Source organism: Microtus oregoni, unplaced genomic scaffold (assembly GCF_018167655.1).
Source record: "Microtus oregoni isolate MIOR12 unplaced genomic scaffold, Mior012 000016F_ref0000370, whole genome shotgun sequence".
NCBI lineage: Eukaryota > Metazoa > Chordata > Mammalia > Rodentia > Cricetidae > Microtus > Microtus oregoni.
This window is the reverse complement of record NW_024543075.1, coordinates 486,029-508,544: the sequence shown is the minus strand read 5'-3', so window position 1 is coordinate 508,544 and position 22,516 is coordinate 486,029. Positions and strand designations below refer to the sequence as shown.

Here is a 22,516-nt window from a genome sequence, read left to right as displayed (position 1 = left end):
GGGTGGATGAATAGGTGGATGGTTGGGTGGGTCGATATATGAGTGGGTAGCTGAAGAGCTTGTATTTCTGTGAGGGTAGTATGGGTGGACAGACAAATGGGGGATAGATGAGGGACATGTGGACAGATGGGTGATGGATGGGTAGTGGGCAGATGGCTGTATGGATGGGTGGATGGGTATGGATGGATGGGAGATGGGTGGGTGGTTAGATTGTGGGTGGGTGGATAAAAGATAGATGGATTGGGATGGGTGGATGGGTATGAATGAATGGGAGATGGGTGTATGATTAGATGGTGGGTAGATAAAGAATAGATGGGTGGGGATGAGTAGATGGATGGGTGGATGGATGGATGAATGGCTAGTTGGGTAGATATATGATGGACAGAAGGGTTAGATAGATAAGTGATTAGATGGGCAGGCAAATGATGGATGGATGGGTGGATGGATGGGGAACACATGGTGACTGAATGGATAGATGGATGATGGATGAATGGATGGATGGATGGGTGGATGGATGGGGAACACATGGTGACTGAATGGATAGATGGATGATGAATGAATGGTTGGATGGATGGGTGGATGGATGGGGAACACATGGTGACTGAATGGATAGATGGATGATGGATGGATAGTTGGATGGATGGGTGGATGGATGGATGGGTGATGGATGAGTTCATGACTGGGAAAATGAACATGTGGGTGGGAGAATGGATGGTTGGCTGGAAGAAGAGGTGGATGGATTTTAATTGGGTGGTCATGGGTGGCCACCAGTTCCCAGTCAACACCTTTCGCGAAGTACCTTGTGTATTTAGGCTGCACCCTCACTGAAGGGTGAGCACTGTACAACCAAGTCAGCATCCATGCCCTGTTGAACCTCGGGGAACAATCTAAGAACAGGCTGTTGAGGTTTTCGCTGACGGGTGGATGGGGATTTCTTTAAATATTTATGTTTTTTAAGTGCTAAGGTTTGGAAACCCCTAAAAAACACTGACTATGATGTTGCCTCAGAATGCCAGACAGAGCCTCAGGCCACCTGGAATAGAGGAAACCAGCTCTCAGGGGTGAGTGAAGGACACTTTCTGGGTGTCAGAGAGGGCACTGTGGCACTCTAGATGACACAGCCTGGGCAGCCATCTCTGTATATGGTGGGTGGTGTCTGCTGTAGCTCCCAGGGAATAGCCCATAAACTTCAGGGTCACACAGACAGGGTGGGATCCAGTTCTCCGTCAATTTACGAGCTACCGTCTTTCTATCTGCTTCCCAGGCCTTGCCCTGTCAGTTTGGCTCATGCTGTCTCTCCTCCCTTCCTCCCTGCTCTCTCCTTTCCGAAGCGTTGACACGCTCTGTTTCTTCCTCCCAACACCTCTCCTCACCTGGCTCCATGGTTCCATAACATCCGGTAAGACCACGGACATTCAATCTGTATTTATAGGGTGCTGACTCTGTGGATAGCCGTCCAGGCACTGGGAGTGCCAAGCAGACAGTCCCCACCCCAGGGAGTTCATATCCCAGCACAGGCGCCTCTGTGGGCTGGTCAGACCCACAAATGGTAATAAACAGGGTGGGGACTTAATGAGGAGGAGGGACTCAGGGTGTCCTCACACTGCAGAGCAGGGCCAGCCCTGCAGCCCCTCCAGAGGCAGTGTGCCAGGCAGCAGGCAAGGGTGGCAGTAGGAAACAGCTTTCAGTCTGGGAAGAACAAGGAGGCCGAGGGCCGCCACGCCCAGTGTGCCACTGCCATCTGTTTCTGTTGCCATGGTGCAGCTCCAGGAGGCTGTCAGTACCCCCAAGACCCTTCTCAGGTCCCACCCTCAGCTTCCTGCTGCCAAATGTCATCCCTCCGCTGAAGAAAGTCCTCTGCTCCCCCTACGCAGTGCCCCAGTGAGGCTGGAGAATTCCAGAACTCTGGTGGTCAGACCATCAGTCTCAAGGGAGGCTTGAGGGCACCCGCAGATGTCTATGGAGTAGCAGCTCCTGCATGAGCAGGCAGGCATGCACGTGGCCTTGTGAGCCTTCCCTGCCTGACACCTGGGCTTCCGGGATGTCATGGTCCCTACCCTGTGGCACTGCAGCTGCTCCACAAGTCCACAGAGAGTCCTGCTGTGTTACCACAAGGGCTCCAAGCCTGCCCAGGACACATCTTCCTCTCCCAACATCCAGAGTGCTTGTGGGAAGTGCTGTGGTGCCTGCAGGCCCACAGGACACGCTAACTCCATGAGGAATGGACTTCTGTCTTGGTAAGGCATGGGTGGCACTGGGCCACTTTAAACACCGTTTCCTTGCTGTCCCCCACTCAGATATGGAGGATATGGACTCCACATCCACAGATCTCCCTCACCAAGCACCCAAGTAGAAAGGATACTTTGTCTAAAACTAGAGAGAGTTTCCCCAAGATCCTAGTGCCTTAGGTTATGGGTGATTGATTGCCTAGCATACACCAGGCTCTGGGTTTGATCTCAGCACCACACACTACATACACACCACATACACACACACACACACACACACACACACCATACACACACTACACGTACACAGACATACTCCATACATACACATACACAACACCCACTCCATACACACACACACATTCCACACATACACACTACACATACACATAGATACTACACACACACACACACACACACACACACACACACACAAGCTGAAGTGGTGTAAGGAGTGCACTGTCAAGATAAAAGAAACAATTACATCTTTTTAAAAGAAGGAATGCTTCTAGGCCATGTCTGGTAGTGCACGCCTTTAATCCCAGCACTCGGGAAGCAGAGGAAGGTGGCTCCCTGTAAGTTGGAGGCCATTTAGCTAGGGCTACACAGTCACATCCTATCTCAAAAGCAAGCAAAAAACCCCAACCAACCAGAAGTATGAGGAGAAAGGAGAAAGGGAATATTGAAATAGTACAGTCCTGGAATGAAGATGGATGGAGATCTCGACCAAGCAGAGTAGAGAACTCAGGAGCCACTCCTTCTGCTGGGAAGAACTGTCTGCAAGACGGTGCCAGAGACAGGCACGCGTGTACAGAATGAAGCATGCCCGTGACTCACTGCCATGACAAGATGCCTGACAAGGCAGGTGAAGGGAGGGAGGCTGTGGTCCATGATGGCTGTGGAGGCAGGAGTCTGAAGCATCAGGTCACATTGCATCCTTGCTGAGGATGCAGGGAGAGACGAATGCTGACCTGAGATGGTGCCACCTCCATTCACGGTGAGTCTCCTCCGTCAAACCTTTCTGGAAACACCCTGATGGACTTGCCCAGAGCTGTGTCTCCCAGGTGATTTCAAGTGCATCCAGAATGACAGTGAAGACACCCTTCCATCATCCACCTCTACCCCAGACCATATGAGAAACAGACTCTAAATGGTTCAAGCACCAAACAGCAGCCCGAAGCTACCAAACTCTAAGGACAGCAAAGCTCAGGCAGTTTCTGGAATCTGACACTTAAAATTAAACCTGGTTAACAGACTCAAAAATTTCTGCCCAGCAAAGAGACCATGTGCAGACCAGAGAAAACATTCTGCAGCCCATGACAAGGGGCTGACATCCAGAAGACAAGAACCAAAGCAAATCATCCGAGTTCAACCACAGGCAAAGGACTCTGTGCGGGTTATCATGGGGAATGTCTCCAACAGGCTCCGGTGTTTAACACTTGATCCCCAGCCTTCGGCGCTGTTTGGGGAGGTCAAGGATGGAGCCTTGAAGGAAGAACTACATTCCTGGGGTGGGGGTGGGTTTTGAGGGTTTATTGCCTTACCCCCACTTCCTGTCATTCCTCTGCTTCCTGTGTGGGTATGAAAAGTCATCAGTTTGCTTCCTGGCTGCCTAGCTAGCCTCCTGATTCTGCTGCCACGCCTCCCCCACCATGACAGACTCTTCCTCTGGAACTGTGAAGCCAACTAAGCCCATCTGCCAAGTTGCTTTTTGTTGGGCATTCTGTCACAACAGAAAAGTGACTAATACTGACCCCACGTGGACATTTCTCTACAGGTGATCCACACAGGGCCGACTGAAGTGGGAGAAGATTTTCAGCAGCTCAGACCACAGAGAAATCCGAACCAAAGCCTCCAGGAGACCGCTCCCCACCTCCACTAGGATGGTTGCAGTGACACGACTCAACAACACTTGAAAATAAAAACTCAAATGGGGCTCGGAGGTTAAAAAAAAAAGCATTTTGCTGCTCTTCCAAGATGGAGGTTGGGTTCCCAGCACTGAGCATCTTAAAATTGTCTGTAACTCCAATTCCAGAGGATCCGATGCCCTCTTTTGGTCTCTGAGGACACCGCACACGCATGATACATAGACACACATGAAGACAAAACACAAAAATACATAATTTGTTCAAATAAATAAAGATAAATTTTAAGAACACTAATGTAATGGACACAGGCATTATGAAGTCACGTGACCCTGAGAAGGAAGGTAAAGTCCACAGTGCAATGCCCCAGACCAGCCTCCAAGACATGAAGATCTATTGAATGCAGGGACAGCAAGGTGGGGTGGGGCGTCAGAGACAACTGCTGGTGCTCAGCTTGCTTCCCCCCTTTTCTTCAGTCAGGGAACCCCAGCCCACAGGACGGTGCTGCCCACATTCAGGTCAGTCTGCCCTCTGCGGTTAAGCTTTCGAGGCATGTGTTCCAAGCAATTGCAAATCTAGTGAGGTCCACTTGAAGATGGATCATTCAGATCACACCATATTCAAAGTCAGGTTCAGAAAGGGTCCAGCCAAATGTCAGAGAGAAGCTATCCAGCTGTTAGGCACAGGAGAAGACTCCGGGGGTTTGGGAGTTAGAGGGAGTCAAAGTTTCTTGGGGACCAGGTTTCAATTTGGAAAGACGGAAGGTTCTGGGGATGGCTGGTGGTGATTGTTCTAACCCACTGTGTATAGTGGAAAGCTACCAGATCGTTTTTATTTATTTTAAAATGGTTACCATGGTAAATTTTATGGTGTCTTTTAGGATAACAATTCATGTTAGCTTCCTCTGTGTAGCTGTGAACCAGTACTCAGGAAAGAATTTGAAGGCAGAGGGATTTGTTTTGGTCCCTGGTTTCAGAGGGTTCAGCCCACTGCCGCCTGGCATGACATGTTGGGCAGAGTGCCACGGTGGTGGGATTGTATAGTCTTTATGGCCCATCTGACTGGAGCTCAGTCACCTGAAAGACTAAAGTGCCCTCTGGGTGTGTCTGTGAGGAAACTGAGGCAGGACACCCACCCCAAAAGAGATCAATGCTACCCTGGAAGCTGGGAAGGAATAAAGGGATAAAGGAGGCATTGACTTCTTCACGTGCCCCATCTTGGGATGATCTACTCTGTGCCCTTCCCACTACATCAGGCCAAACCCTCTAAAGCCAAGAGCCAATTCCAGCATGACCTCTGACCTCCACATGTGCACCGAGACATGCATCCACATGTCCCAATAAATAAATAAATGAGGGGGGCTAAGTAAAGTTTCTTTGAGGGATCAGATTTGTAGCCACTGGTGGGTGTATAAGGGTTAGGGCAGATGACCATGGGCAGGGTTCGTGGCACTGAGTGACCTCTGAACCTGTAAGTTCACTTCATGGGTAGACAGTTGGAGGAAGAGCCTGAGCTGGGCTTAGGGAAGCCTTGCTGAGTGGGAGAAGGTGCTAGCAAAGATGCCAGGCACACCCCAGCACATGCATGGGGGCCCCATCACACAGAACCTAGGGAGGGTTCATATGCAGATGGAGAAGGTCAAGGGGTGATGCAAGGGATGCATGCAGATGTTGAACTTGTCCTCTTTGGGTAGAAACTGAGCAGATGGTGTGAGCCGTTTCAGTCCTGATTCCTTGTAGTGTGACCCCCATTGCCCCATGGGCTACTCTTCTAGTCTGGAGCTTGCATTCTCAAGGACTGTAGTTGCTTTGAGCCCCCATACCAGGACAAACCACTATGAGCTGAGCAACGGAAACTGATTTATCACTCGGCCCACAATCCAAGACACTATCCATTCCAGGAAGAAGAGACACTGCTTGTCACAGGGATTTAGATTATTCTCCCAGCAGGACGGCTCCATGTAAGGAATCCAGAGTCATGCTGGGGGGAACTCCAAGGAACAACAGTCCAGGCAAGACGTCCCTTTCTATTTTGAAGTCTTCAAAACTGACATAAAGGCACAGAAAGGACTTGGCCAATTTGCTTGTAACACAGGCACGGGGGAAGCTACAGCTTTATTTATAGAAATCTTATTTTACTATTCATCAAAAAATATATATATATAACCCACCTCACACCAAAAATATGCAGGTCCACAAGGAGGCTATGCTTGGCCAACTGTAGACTTCACTCCACAGGAATTTCTCACAGACGTTCCCTGGCTCAATCAGGACAGTAGGCCAACAAACACTTCCCTTATTCATTGGCTTTTTAATATGTGCCACCTCCTCCCAGTTAAAAAGTTGGCAGAGAAGCTGGGCAGTGGTGTCACACGCCTTTAATCCCAGCACTCGGGAGGCAGAGGCAGGTGAATCTCCATGAGTTTGAGGCCAGCCTGGTCTACAGAGTAAGTTCCAGTACAGCCAGGGCCACACAGAGGAACCCTATCCTGGAAAAAAAAAAAAAAAGCTGGCAGACAAAAGCTTTAAGTTCTGACAGATTAATAGATGCTCTGTGACCCTTGCCATATGACTCAACCTCTCTGAACTAGGATTTCTTTCCCCTTATGCAAAGAGAAAAAATGGCATCTTCCATTCAGGGGTGATAGGAGGACTTAGCAAAATTAGAGCTCTGGACACAGAGAAAATGCCCAATGACCAACAGCCAATCTGTGGGGGAAGATTATTTTTAAGGTGTGTTACTTTTGTTTCTGCTGCATTTGTTTAACTCTGTGAAGCTGTGTTACTGTGTCTGTCTAAAACACCTGCTGGTCTAATAAAGAGATGAACGGCCAATAGGGAGGCAGGAGAAGGGATAGGCGGGGCTGGCAGACAGAGAGCATAAACAGGAGAAAGGAAGAGGAGGAGAAAGAGAACAAGGAGAGAGGACATCAAGGGCCAGCCAACCAGCCACGGAAGAAGAGTGAGAGTAAGATAAACAGAAGTAAGAGAAGGAAAAAGCCCCAAGGCAAAAGATAGTTAGAATAATTTAAGAAAAGCTGACAAGAAACAAGCCGAGCTAAGGCCAGACATTCATAACTAAGAATACGTCTCCATATGTGATTTATTTGGGAGCTGGGTGGCAGCCCCCCCCCCCAAAAAAAAGCCAAAAGAGTAACACATTACACTACACCAGTCTTTTTTTGAGATGGGCTCACATTCAGCCTCATCTGACCTTTAAATCAGTACACAGGTGAGGATGACCTTGAACTTGAGAGTCTCCTGTCTCTACCTTCTAAGTGCTAGGCTTCAGTTGTGGGCGACCGTGCAGTTTATGCGGTGCTGGGGGTGGCTTCAAGCAAGCCGGGCAGGCACTCTACCAACTGAATGACATTCCTAGACAACAGGATAGCAGGCTGAACATTGGAGCCATGGATTCTGTTGACTGTTTCCCGGTGTGTGGTGTGGCCAGCCTCAATAGTCCAGATGCTAGCCCCCCTGCCAAGCACTAAATGATCAATTGCTAACCCTTAGTGACCCCAGGGAAGCCACAGAAGGATGACTCCCATGACCTTGTGAACTGAGGACAGAGTGTCTTGGGGACACTCACAAATTGTTCCTTCATGTGTTTTCTTATTGCTTCCTTCAGAAAGCTGGCTCAGAAGGCAGCAAACGCTTGGCCCACTGCTCAGATTTGCAGCCTGACTACCACTTTCAGGCTCTAACTTCACTGGAAAGTGGGAAAGTAGAGGAAGGCCCTTGTAGGGTTCAAAGATGACTCATGAGATGACACTTGTCCGGGAAGTTACAAGACTATTCACGCTGTGATGAACTCCCTGTATGAGCACCGGTAGCCTCTCCTTGTCGCTAAGTGTGCACACGCATGTGTGTGTTCAGGGCGTCTGCTTTATTCACTACTCTGCAGTCAACAAACCCGATGAACATCTGGTTGAAAATATGGAAACAGAGCCGGGCGGTGGTGGCGCATGCCTTTAATCCCAGCACTCGGGAGGCAGAGGCAGGTGGATCTCGGTGAGTTCGAGGCCAGCCTGGTCTGCAAGAGCTAATTCCAGGATAGGCTTCAAAAAAGCTACAGAGAAACCCTGTCTCAAAAAAAAAAAAAGAAGAAGAAAAGAAAGAGAAAAGAAAATATGGAAACAGAAGCATCATCATCCATCCTTTCTCAGAGCCCTCCCACGGTATATTTAGCCCAGCCATATGCTGAGCAGTGGAGACAGAGGGAAGGGCCTGGGAGTGGGTTCTGCAGGGGCTGAAGGTGGAGAGAACACTGAACCATGGGCACCCACCACAGGCCATGGACTGCTGGGTGCTAATCAATCCCCTGTTGAACTCTTGAGTGTGAGGTGATGTTAGGATGGGGAAGAGAGGAGATGATCCCTAAGTGGAAGGCGAGGCTTGTGGGGTACCTGGGCAGGACAGATACTGCCCAGCTTGCTTCTTGATAGGGAGATGAGAGCCAGTGACAGCCTCCCACAGTCCCTGTGCTGTTTGCAGAGCGGCTGATAGGCTGTGGTCCAGCCAGTCCAACAAATGACTGTCCACCACTGGAGGGTTCAAAAATTTAGCAGTTGTTGGGTCTATGAGGTCAGATGTCTTAGCTGATCTTTAGTATACACCAAAATTACAAAGAAGTAGGTGCTAATGTCAGTGAAGGAAGGAACTCGCAAGAGCGGGGGCAAGCAAGCAAAGAGCAAAAGCTTCCTTTTTCCATGTCTTTATATAGACATGGATGGTGTGGTCCAGGTTAGAGGTGGGTCCTCCCACATCAAAAGATTTGGATTAAAGGTCAGTCTTCCCACTTCAAATCACTTAGTGAAGAAAAATCCCTCACAGGTGTACCCAACCACTTGGGTTTTATTTAATTCTGGATGTAGTGACATTGACAACCAAAAACAGCCACTGCACCACCATCATCTGTCCACAAATTCAATTATTCACCCACCATTTATCATCATACATATCTACATTCATTCATCTTTCTACCCATCTATTTACCCAGGCACCATTATCTACCATCCACCTATCCACACATCTATGCATCTGCCCATTTACCATTCATCCGTTACCCATCATCTACTCATCTGTCTACCCTCCGTCCGTCCATCCATCCATCCGTCCTTTTCTCCACCCACCAATCCATCCTTCCATTCACTCACTCATCCATCCTTCTATTCCTGTCACCATGGACAGACTGCAGAGAGATCAGGCCGGGGAGGCAGAGTGCGGGTAGGCTTCAGGGGAAGGGGCAGAGGGCTCATGCCATGTGACTGTTGAGCAGCCCACAGTGCCTGCCTGAAGTTAGGCCATCTTGCATCAGCTATGAGGATGAGGAGGGCGAGTGTCTAGACACACAAGCCACTTGCATTCTGGAGACCAAATGACTATAGCTTCAGGATCTGTCACCATTCAACCAAAAGGAACAGCTTTACAAAACGGCCAGGCCCTGGCTAACACTCCCAACTGAGCCGCATCTCCAGGCGTAAGCATGCTTTTTAATGACCTGACTGCACTCTTTTGAGACAAGGTCTCTCACCCACCCTGGAGCTCACTGGTTTCACTAGACTGGTTGCTCAGGCCTGGGTGTCCTGCTGTTTCCAGCTCTCAGGTGTAGATGGAGTTCAGCTTTTCACACGACTGCTGGGGATATGAACTCAGGTCCTCATGCCAATGGGGCAGGACATGTCTCCAGCCCCCAGCAAGGGACAAGGAAACACTAAGGTGACAAACCCAGAGCTTTGAGATCAGACAGGAGATGCTTGCCTTGGGCCTTCTTTCAGGAACACAAGGTTCTAAATGAAGCACCATCATACCCCAGGAAAAGAAGCCTCCCCAGGGAATAGACAATGTCCTTACCTCAGGTGCTGTGACATGTGGGCTTGTGTTAAATGGATCAAACTGTGTGTGTGTGTGTGTGTGTGTGTGTGTGTGTGTGTGTGTAAAATGTTTTTCGAGATGGGGTTTCTTTGTGTAGTCCTGGCTCTCCTGGAACTCACTCTGTAGACTAGGCTGGCCTCAAATTCAGAAATTCACCTGCCTCTACCTCCCAAGTGCTGGGACTGAAAACGTGCATCACCACCAGCTGGCGAGGATCAAAGAGAGATTGCCAGGGCTATTTTAAAGGCTGACCTTCATGTCTTTCTTGAGGGTGCTTAAGGACTATAATTCATACACTCCAGCCATTCCCCCCCCACCTTTTTTTGTTTTGCTTTTGGAGGCTCTCCTGGAACTAGCTCTTGGAGACCAGGCTGACCTCAAACTCACAAGATCCACCTGCCTCTGCCTCCTGAAGCTGAGATTAAAGGCGTGTGCCACCACCACCTGGCTATTTCCCACTGGGAGTAATGGAGGAGGGGAAGAGAGAGAGCACAAGCGAGCACTAGATTTAGAGTCAACTCTAGTCGCATCTCTGCCCCTGTGTGACCCTGGGAACACCAGCACCTCTCGGAGTCCCACTCCCATTTCTTACAGGTGGATTCCAGGCAAGAGCTCCACTATTGAGCTATGCCCCAGTTGTTCAAAGTGAGGAGACGGAGCAGGTTACATTTAGGGATCTCTGCAGAGGTTCCAGAACATCCGCTGGCTCTCTAAGGCTAGAGAAATGCCTATCTGAACAATTACTGCTAAAACCATAAAACCCATGACATGTTCAAATATTTCCCCTTATGAAATGGGAGTTGGAAAGCCTCCACAGATACATGGGATATCTCCTGAGGTCAAGGGTCAAGCTAGCCTTCAGCTGAATAGTTCGAAGCACTGTAAAGCTTCAGCCCAGGGAGAGTCTGAACTTGATTTTATTCCTAGTTGGATATTGTTTAATTTATCCCCCAATGAACTGTCGGCAGCACAGAGTGCTGTTGGGGAAACAAAGCTTCTAAGTTGATGGTTCTGACCTAAGACCTTCTAGAGGGGATGGGGTGTGTCTCAGTGATCAAGTTCCTGCCTAGAATCCCCCGATGAGGGGATAAGCATGTGGCTCAGTGGTAGAGTGCCCACCTCCACTCCCATAGTGAAGGGGTTTAGGTAGTGGCTCATAGGCAGAAGAGGCAGAGCATCTACCTATAATCATACAATGAAGGGCTAAGGCATGACTCAGTGACTGAACCTCTGGCTGGAATTCCCCCAGTGAGGGACTGGAGGTGTGGCTCAGCAGTAGAGTACCTGCCTGGAATGTCCAAGACTGTGGATTCTATCCCTGGTGGAGGGGTGGGGGAAGATCTGAAAATCTCCAGGGTGTAAAACACCAAAGTAACAAAAGACAGGCAAAAAGGAAAAAAAACAAAACAAAACTTTGCAATGAAGCCTGGTGACACCTCATATATTGAGGTCATATATTACACTCAATTTCTCCATCCATCTCCACATTCATTTACCCACCCACTCATCCACTTAATCATCTATCCATCCACACATCCATCCACTCATCTATACATCCCCCATGTGTCCCCTACCCATTCATCTACCCATCCATCCATCTATTCATCTACCTACCCATCCATCCATCTATCCATCTATATCCATCTATCCATCTACCTACCCATCCATCCACCTATCCATCAGTTTGTTGACCTATTATCTTCCCATTAACCTATTTATGTAATCATTCATTTCATCCACTTATCTACCCATCAATCTACCCACCCATCTACCCACTCATTCATTCACTCATCCATCCGTCTATTTACCCATCCATTCATCTACCAACTCACCCATTCCATCCACTTACCTACCCATCCAGACAGCCATCCACCCACAACCCACTCATCTATCTAACCATCTACCCATTCCCTGACCCGGCTACCTATCCACCCACTTATTCATCTATATATCTGCTAATCTATTTATCAAGTCCTCTCACACACCCATCAGATGGGAATGTGTATACCTTCCAATAATAAACCAATATCCAAACTAAAAACATGATGAATACCACTTTTTACCATCTAATACAAAGAATGGAGAAAATGTCCTGCTTAGCCCCCAAGGTCTTCTGAGCTGCGCAGCCCTGTGAAAGTGCCTCCTTTGTCCCATAGCCCCTGTCAGGGTCTTCTCCAGTTCTAGTATAAGGTTGAAGGCCATGTGGATGCAAGGTCAGGCCCAGCCTGTCTTTTGGAACTTGTTCATGCAGGGGGCAGCCATGCGGGTCCAACGCTTACAAGAATAGCATAGGGCAGCTGTGTCCATGCTTGTGGGAGAAGAGAATGGTGCTGAGGATGGGGCCACTCTGTATCTGAAAGGACTTGAGAGGGGATGGACCGCAGAGCAGGACGAGGAGCTTCTGGCTGGGGGCTGATGTGTGGGGACCCAGGGAGGGGCAGGAAATGATGAGGGGCAGTTCTGACCGAATGTAGAGGACAGGTACTGGGAGAGGGAAGCGAAGGGAGACAGGAGTGTCCACTTGCACAACACGCTAGAGGAAGTCTGGGGACCCATGAAAAGTCTAGGGGTGGAGCCATCTTGCTTTTATCTGACATCTTCCCTCCTGTCACTTCAGCGGTGACAGAACAAGGCAGATGGGGTCAAGCGATAGCTGGCATGGACGTGAGCATGTAGCAGACAGAGCTGAAGGGTGTGTGGGAGGGAACCTGGCTGAAAGTGGGGGAGCAAACCACGAACCATAGAGGGAGATCCCAGCCACCCACCTCTTCCTGAGCTGCCTCAGTAAGAGCCTGAAGATCACTGCGGGCTGAGGGCAAGCGCTGCTCTGGGTTCAGGCTAGAGTTACTGCATCGAGTTTGCAAAGGGGGAGCCACACAGCCTGCCCTGTCCTGTACCTGACCCCGCCCCTACTTCTTCATCACCCAGGAAACAGTGTGATAACGGTGACCTGTGTCACCTCTTCTCTGATGGCCACGCCAATAGTGGATAAATAGCTCCATTTCCTTCAGAGACTTCTGTACTGAATAAGTTTAAAAGTCACTAGGAACCACAGGGGGCTGTGTGTGCAGAATCTGTTCCCGGGTGTGAAAAGGGAAGGAATTAAAGTCAGGTGTGGAGGCCATGTTTGTACGCCACGCCCAGGGCCTAGCAGCGTGTGCTGCAGATAGGGACACAGCTGCTGGCCCGCTGCGGTGAGGTCCTGGTGTGTGGGGACTCTGTGGCTTGGGCTGTTCCTGGGAACCCCTGAGCCCAGTGGAACCATGGGGAAAGTCTCAGAGGGAGAGAATGTCCCCAGGAGCTGATTCAGGAAAAAGGGCAACACTGGAAAGCCAGCTTGTGGGCACATACACCCACCCCAGCCCACCCACTGACAAGCACACAAAACTAGTAATTTGTCTGCCTAATAGCCACGTGACCACCGTCAAATGGATCTCTGAAGGCTAGAAAGGCATTTAGCGATTCATTACACAGCATGAGGACTCTCACGTGTGCCTGGCACCAAAGGCCAAGGCCTGGATGGAGGCGGAGTGGTGAACAATGCTGGGAGCTGGACTCAGGAAGAGATGGGAGGCCGTGGAGAACCCCGCCTTCTGGGTGTGGCTCCCTGCAGCCGCCAGATAATCACAGAAAACTCTTTTCCCCAAAAGCTGGAGACCCCAAGTCTGGGGCCCAGGCCTCCCCTCTCTGCATCTAAGCCTCTATGTATTAGACTAGGCAGGGCCTCCCCAGAGTGTCTGTGGACAACTTAGTTGAGAGAATTGGAGTACATTCCTTGCTCTCTATGTGCCTCAGTTCCCAGGTCTGTCAAATGGGCTCCAAGGTTAAGAATTTGACAAGTGGATGCTGAAGGGATCGAACACGAGAAAGAGCTTGCAAGGCCGAAAAAGTGAGACAAGACCACCAGCCAACCTGTCAGCCCCCACCTACCCCTCCACCTGCCCATCTATCAACCATCCATTCATCCATCATCCACTCACCCGTTATTCATCTATTGACCAGTCATTACCCATCTATTGTCATTCAGCCACTCACACTTCCCATTCATGCGTCATCTCCATCATCCATCCATCCCTCCACTCTCCATCATCCATCCCTCCACTCTCCATCATCCATCCATCCCTCCACTCTCCATCATCCATCCCTCCACTCTTCATCATCCATCCCTCCACTCTCTATCATCCATCCCTCCACTCTCCATCATCCATCCCTCCACTCTCCATCATCCATCCATCCCTCCACTCTCCATCATCCATCCATCCATCCCTCCACTCTCCATCATCCATCCCTCCACTCTCCATCATCCATCCATCCATCCCTCCACTCTCCATCATCCATCCCTCCACTCTCCATCATCCATCCCTCCACTCTCCATCATCCATCCATCCATCCCTCCACTCTCCATCATCCATCCATCCATCCATCCATTCACTATCATTCATCCGTCCATCCCTCCACTCTCCATTATCCATCCCTCCACTCTCCATCATCCATCCCTCCACTCTCCATCATCCATCCCTCCACCCATCCACTCACTATCCACCCATTCATCATCCGTTTACCCACTGCCTATCCACCTATCCACCCATTCATCCATCTATTCGCTTACTATTGATCCATCCTTTATCCATGTACCTACTATCCATCTATCCACTCACTTACCTACGCACTATCCAACCATCCATCATCCATACAGCCAGTCAGTTAGCCAGGCAGCTTTGATCCAGCTAGACATTTACCTACTATTCATTCACCTATTCACACATACATACATACATACATACATACATACACACACACATACATACATACATCTGGCTTTCGTTGAGCCCTGCCATGGACAAGCCCTGTGCTAGGATCAGAAAAATGAGTGAGATACAGGTCCAGCCACTGAGTAGTTTGGCCAGAGAGGCCAATGTTGTAAAAAGAAATAACGGAGGGGGCTGGAGAGATGGCTCAGAGGTTAAGAGCACTGCCTGCTCTTCCAAAGGTCCTGAGTTCAATTCCCAGCAACCACATGGTGGCTCACAACCATCTGTAATGAGGTCTGGTGCCCTCATCTGGCCTGCAGGCATACACACAGACAGAATATTGTATACATAATAAATAAATAAATATTTAAAAAAGAAAAAGAAATAACGGAGGGCCAATTTGACCTATAGTCTAAAGGGGATAGAAGTTGACTTTAGCTAGTCCCCATGCAGCAACTGGGGATGAGAGGCACAGGTCTATGGGGCAGACTCAGACTTGGCACCATGTAGATCATAGTATAAACATGGAGAGCAGAACGATGCCACCCCAGACCCTGCTCCTGACATGGCTGCCATCTCACATCCTATTCCTGAGAAGGCAGCTACCCCATCCCCCACCGTGTCTGTATGATGGTAATGGAATTTTGCGTCCATCTATAGAGCTGGAAGACAGTTTTCTCAACTTCGCTATGGTACAATGGAGAAACCTACCATGTGGTCACACCCACAGGACATCTGCCCACAACTGGTGGTCACCTGACAATTAGGGTGATGGGGTTCTCAGGGGTGCTGTCTACAGTCAGCTTCAGTCACAGCTGCAGAGGACAGGGTATAGGCTACTATCAAGCAGGCCAGCTGCACCCCCTCTGTCTCTGGCCTCCCAGGAGGTGTCCACAGAGCACCTAGACACCAGACTAATAAACACCACACACCCAGCAGTGGCTGAGTGTCAGCTTTGGTGACAGTTACCTGTCAGTAACAATTTCTCAAAGACAAACCCTTGAAGGGTGGCCCCTCTGACAGACAGTGCCTCGATGACTTGATGACACGGGAAAGATGACACCAAACCCTTTCCATACCCCATATATAAACATTAACTCAACCTGGATCAATGATCTAAATATAACAAAACCCACAAACTCTTAGGATGGGGCTGAGTCTTCATGACCTTGCGATCAGCAGTAGGTTCTTAGAGCTGACACCAAAGACCCTGGCTGAGAGGGAGAGGCCTTGACTGGACACCAGGAAAATCGATTTCTATGTATCACAGGGTGCCGTGGGGAAGGGAAGAGATAACCTATAAATATTTGCAAACCACACAATTGATAAGGGTTGATATCCAGGCTCTAGAAGATCTACAGCTCAACAAGAAGACAAAACGCTTAGAAGTAGACCTGCTCCCACTGTCTTTTGGGGGAGTTTCTACTATAGAAGACTGATGGGTGACAGACAACATGTTGACACTCAGGGCAGCCAGTCCCGAGGCCACAGTGACACATCACATCACATCTGTCCAGACGACTGTACTATAAAAGAATAAACTAAAGATAAGCCAGAAGAGGTGGCACATGCCTGTAATCCTGGTACTTAGGAGGTGGAGGCAGAAGGATCAGGAGTCTAAGGTCATCTTTAGCTATATAAAGAGTTTAAGGCTAACCTGAGGTGCATGAGTCTCCATCTTAAAAAAAAAAAATTACAAGTCAGTCATGGTGGCACCGCCCTTTAATCTCTTGGGAGGCAGAGAGACGAACTCGTCTCTGTGAGTTTGAGGCCAGCCTGGTCTCCATTGTAAGTTCCTGGACAGCCAAGACTACACAGTGAGACCCTGTCTCAAAACAAACAAACACACACACAAACAAAATTATATAAATGCCAAATGTTGTTAGGGATGTCGGAATTCTTGTGGCTGTAGAAAACAAATGAGGGCCAGTAAGATGGCTCAGTAAAGGCCCTTGTCACACAAGGCTGGCAACTGAGATCAAGCCCCAGAATCCACACATCAAGGAAGAAAGAAAACTATCCTGTCTTTCACATGTGTCATGGCACGCGCGCGCGCACACACACACACACACACACACACACACACACGTATTAAACATGCTCTCCACAATAACAATAGTAAAGTTTTAAAAGATTCATTTCATTATGTTTAGCTCTAGGTCTGTGTGTCTGTGTGGGATCTGTGCACACAAGTACAGGTGCCCTCGGCAGTCAGCAGCACTGGGTCCTCTGGAGCTGGAGTTACAGGTGGTCGGAAGGGGTCTGATGTGGGTGCTGAGAACTGAAGTTGGGTCCTCTGCAAGAGAAGTACTTGCTTTTAACTACTGAGCTATCTCTCAGCCCAATAATAATAACTGTTAATGTTAAAGATGGAGAAACTAAATGATCCAGCAATTTCACCTAGGTAGTTACACAAAAGAACTGAGGGCCGGCTCTCCCGTAGAGTCCTTGGAGTTACGGCATTACTGCAAACGGCTTGGAGGTGAAAAGACACCAAGTGTATACTGATGTGTGAGTAGATACGTAAAATATTTGGTACAACGGAGTATTACTCTGCCATCTACAAGAAGCAGGGAGGCTTGCTGTGAGATGAAGCAACCTCGAGAACACATTACACAGACAACGATGCATGATGGCGGTCACCAGTGTCATTGACAGATTCACAGAGACAGGTGGGGAAGTCAGTTGCCTGGGTCTGAGAAGAAAGCGCGGTCTATGTCTGATGGACAGAGTACCGAAGTGATGGCAGACAGGTGGCACTTACTTGACATGTAAGGTTTGATGTCAGTGAGTCATGTGACTGTTATGAAAATCTTATATATTCTATCTCGATTTGATAAAAACAAACTAAATCAAAGGATCCACCTCACTCTACCTTTGTCCCATGCAAGCTCAAGCCTTATAATCCTTGCTCTGCAGCTGCCCAGCCCTGAATCTAGAGCCACTCACCACGCGCGCACACACACACCCATGGCGTCCCAGTCCCCTGCTTTCAGCATGTACCCACCCACTGATTTGCCCATCACCATCACCACCACCACCATCACCACTGTCACCACCATCATCACCATCATCATCACCACCATCACCATCATCATCATCATCACCATCATCACCACCATCACCACCACCACCATCACCATCATCACCATCATCATCACCATCTTCATCACCATCATCACCACCATCACCATCATCACCACCATCACCACCACCACCATCACCACCATCATCACCATCATCATCACCATCTTCATCACCATCATCACCACCATCACCATCACCATCATCATCACCACCATCACCATCACCACCATCATCACCATCATCACCACCATCACCACCACACACTTTACAGTGAAGCACTGCAGAGCCTCTGCGGGCTCCAGAGGTCCAGCCTTCTGGCTGGCCTTCCTCCTGACACACACACAGCTCAAGTGCCCCCTGGGGCCTCTGGATTCCCACCCCCAGCCTGTACCCCCACTCGGCTCCATCTCTCCTCACTCTCTTCCTGCACTATCTCTGTCAGATCCTCAAACCCAAGAGACCCAGCTGCAGCTGGAATCACATTCTCCCCGCATGGCATGCATTTACCCTCACCTCCCTCAGAGGGATGGCAGTGAGATTACCAGAATGACAGTCCTCACCTCACACTGGAAACAGAACTACGGACAAGAGACGGGTGACAGGCTCAAGCCCACCCTCACAATACTTTAAGGAGAAGGTACAGGGTGGGTACGGCAACAAAGCGGGGGTTCAGAGATCAGTTGACTCAGGAGTCTCCATTTCCGCTCACCTTGTCCTCCACAACAGCACTGTACAAGTTATCCTCTCAGAGGCTGAAACTAGGAGAGAGCAGCCTTGATCTCTAGGCTTCTGTCTGTCCCGCAGTTCTAGGCTTCCTCATGGTCTGTGTCACAATGCTACCAGCTTCAGTCTCTGGTTCTATTCCCCGCTGTTCCCACTCACATATATGCCCAGCACTTCTGCATGCCTTGGGGTGGGGCCATGGCACCCATGTGAACCCAAACATTAAGGCTGGTCTGCCAGTCCTAAGAATTTACTCCTGGCTCTGGTGATGCCCAGGGTGGCAGAGGGACAAGAGCCTGCTCAGCACATAGCCAGAATAAAAGTTGTATTGCAGGGGGATGGACCAGGAGTGGAGGTGTTGTGACCATCCTGCACCTATGCCCACCCAGGAACTGTCCCATCCAAGCTGCCACAGAGGAAAACCTGGATGCCCACACCCGAGACCCACCTGGCCTAAGTCCAGGTAAAAACTAGAGCCCAGGCCTCCCTGCCATGGTGATTGGCGGGCACGGCACGGGCCAGGACAAGGCTGTCTCTTCAGGTCTTAGCTTCATGGCTTCAGACTCCGCCTAAGATGGAGTAAGGGAACATCACAACAGCTGCACCCAGATGGTGCCACCATGCCTTCTGTGAGGCCTCAGTTTCCCAGTCTGCGTAGTGGGGGATAGCCATGCCCCACCGCATCTAGCTGTCAGTGGATTGATACCCACAACGCTCCTTCCAGAACCCAGAACCCAGTCAGCCGCTCACCCAGAACCAGCCCAGAGCTAGTGTTTCGGACTGGCTGCCAAAAGGACAGAAATACGAGCTGGAGCAGGGACAGAGGGGTCTGGCCATCTAGTACCAGCCTTGGCAGGAGCCCTGGCTCTTCACCTGGTATTGGTGGCCCCACCCCTTTAATTTGAGGCTAAAGATGCCAGATTGGACCATTTTAAACAGCACACCAGAATAAGTTGCTTCCTGGGAGTTTAAGTGAAGACCGGGAGAGGAAGGCGGCAAAGTAGCTTGATGGCAAGACAACACCCTGACCAGGGCTCATCCCCAGCAAGCTCAACTGTGCTATCAAGTGCAACCCCTCTTGCCACCACACTCCGGGTTTATTTAATAACCTCCGAACTGGGAGGCGAACATGCAGGACACGTCTCCTGGGTCATTTATTTGAGAATTATTCATATAAAAATATCCAAGATAGTGACTTATTGGCCAGGACTTCCCTTCCCTGTCTGGCTTCCCAAACCCTCATCTGTCTCCCTGCTCTGTGAGCAGTTTCCGTTATGACTTCGAGTCATTGGAGTTACTTTACTTCCCAAATAAATCTCCACAACAGCGCGGAAATATTAAGAGTATTAATAGTGCCTGTAAAAACATCCGAAGACTCACATCTGCCAGGAGCGGTAGATGCAGCAGACTGGGGATATTCCCGAGGGAGTCAGCCACCCGGTGGCCTAGGTCCCTCCAAGGGACAAGGAGGGTCTCTCCCGGGGACAGGCAAGGTCCTTCTTAGGGGACAAACAAGGTCCCTCCAGGGACACGAGGCACCACTACCAGCCCCCGCGCGGCAACTGGCCACATCTGTCTGTCTGTCCATCAGTGTCCCCTGCAACCTCCACCCAAATCCCTTCCCTCTCCTCCTGCAGGGCAGCTCAGAGAAGGTCCTACCACCTGAGTTGGGGGATCCTGCGCCCTGTGCCTCGTGCGCGATTGTTTCCGGTCCTCGCTGGCACTCACGGTCCGCAGCTGCGCCCCCGCGGGACAAGCCCTCCAGGCCGATATCGCTATCCTGCGTGCCCTGCATGATGTGTTCGCTCCGGACGCCCTGGGTCCAGCAGAGGGACCGGCAGAGGCGGGAGGAGCGCTGAGCCTAGCCGCCTGCACCGAGCTGCTCCGCCCCCGTCTCTTTGGTCCTGGGGTCCCCCGGCTCCCCGCCCCGGGGGTCACGGGGTCACCTGCAGCCGCGCCCTCGCCCCGCCCCGCTCCCGCCCCCCACTGCATGGGAGGTGCCCCCAACTCCAGCCTGGCCCCACAGCAGCGGCAGCGCGGCGCAGCCTTGAACAGGGGGAGGCTCGTGGAGTGGCCCAGGCCCGCCCCTAACCCGCAGGACCCTGGGCGACCACTCTGCCAATTTGTGGAATGAGATGAGTAGGCTAAGGGCAGAACCCGGGGGTTTGTTTTATTTTATTTTTAGACAGGGTCTCACTTTGCAGCCCCGGCTGCCCTGGAGCTCATAGAAGTCCACCTGCATCTGTCTTCCCGGTGCTGGGATCAAAGGGGTGCTCATCACACTCCCTATTTGATTTCTATCTTATATGTGGAGAGAGAGGGGTCCGGGGAGGGTCTTGCTATGCTGCTGTGGCTGGCCTCAAACTGGCCGCAATCCTCCTGTTCTCAACAATTATATAGATGTGAGCAGACACCCTCAGGACAAAATTCAAAGAGTTTTAGGGTGCCTTTTAAGGTAATCCCCCACCTGTGAGGAATTTAAGACTCTGGATAGTTGAGAACAGCCGAGGATGGAAGAAAACATGTGGGGATTCTCATTAACCGAAGCAAAGAGCATTTAGCCAAGGGCCCTCAGCTGCTGGTCCAGGGCCCTGTTGCTGCTGCTGCTGCCTTTGCTGCTGCCGCTGCGCAGGCTCCGGGCAGCGAGCCAGAGACCCTGCTCTCTGGGAGGCGGCTGTGGGATGGGCACTCTGAGCGCCCTACAGCTCAGCGGAGGTGCCTCCTGTGTGACATTTCTAAATAACCATCATAAATTGTGGAGCAGAAGAACCTTAAACAAAACGTTAATCTGCTGACTGAGTGTTGGGAGGTGGGGGGCAGGTGGATGGGTGGCCAGTCTCAACTTCTGAAAAGTCAGTATACCCTTCTTGTAGCCTCCGGGCCCCCGAGTTAGACTGGCGCTGACAACACAGATGCCAAGTTAACTCTCCACGGGTGCTTTGGCTGGCCCCTGATACAGACGGGTCCCAGACACACCATGTGGCCCCCACTGAACTCACAGAGAAGGGATTCCCAGCTAGGGGCTTGGTCCGCATGTACACTGCTCTGGCTGGAAAAAACTTTAGTGGATAAACCACAAAGAAACGTCCCCAACCGATCGAGTCCCCTTGTTCTGACTCAGTGCTAGCCTGAGTCTGACCTGAGACCTTTGGAGCTAGGTGAGATGTTTTCCTCTCCCTTAGGAGCCTTAAGAAGCCTCCCACCCACCATGGGGTCGGGTGTCCAGCACCTGATATCTGCCCGAGGAGGCTGCGTGGAGCCAGGGGCTGTCCCGGTTCCTTCCAGTCAGTCATGTTCCATCTGACCAGTGTGTGGGAGTCAAGATAAAACTGGTTTTTCTTGGAAGGGTCTGATCACTAACGTGGTGCATAGCAATAGCTCCGTTGTATAAATACACAGAAAATTCTAGAATTCTTATCCTTGAAATGATGAACTGTAAACCAAAAAGACTCAGGGGGACAAAAATGTAAACACTTGCCGGGACTATTTTTACTCCCTCGTTGTTTACCTTTGGGGGCCAGGGCTGGCTATTGTCTACTGAGCCAGGTTTAAAATACACATTTTTTTAAACGTATTATTATCAGAAATATGCTAAGAAGTCATTAATAGAGGTTGATTCATTCAGACGAAAGTCAGTTTTTTTCTTTCTTTCTTTTTCATTATCTTGCCTCCAATTTAAGTCATGTTCATGGAAATCTCTGAGCTATGTCCAATGTATGTAAAACTGCCCTGATCGCCGCCCCAGACCACAGACGTTAAAGAGACATGACAGCAAGCACCTGAAGCAGTGCCCTTTTTAAAAAAAGGTTGCTCTCAACTGTTCTTCTAGCCAATGAGGTCATGTGGGAGCCATGCTGGGCTAGGCAAGGCGGGGCTGCCCATGTGGCCCCCACAGATAAAGTGGCTCCGAAGAAGAATGTTCCCCCCACCTCCCAAGGAAGCCTGGGGTGGGGACCCTCTAAAGCATGGGCCTCCCCAGCCTGCGTATG

General features: G+C 50.2%; 1 protein-coding gene across 4 annotated transcripts in view; it reads right to left on the bottom strand.

The window, feature by feature from the left end:
- Ano1 (anoctamin 1) overlaps positions 1-20,351 on the bottom strand; it is a 151,954-nt gene extending 131,603 nt beyond the window's left edge. For 3 of the 4 annotated variants that reach the window (XM_041666612.1, XM_041666613.1, XM_041666614.1), the window contains exon 1: positions 20,190-20,350. In XM_041666612.1, coding sequence (XP_041522546.1) covers positions 20,190-20,322 — 133 coding nt within the window. In that variant the 5' untranslated portion in view covers positions 20,323-20,350. Of the gene's footprint in view, positions 1-20,189 lie in introns of all 4 variants that reach the window. The other variant, XM_041666615.1, reaches the window with a different exon arrangement.
- Positions 20,352-22,516: the final 2,165 nt, after the last annotated feature.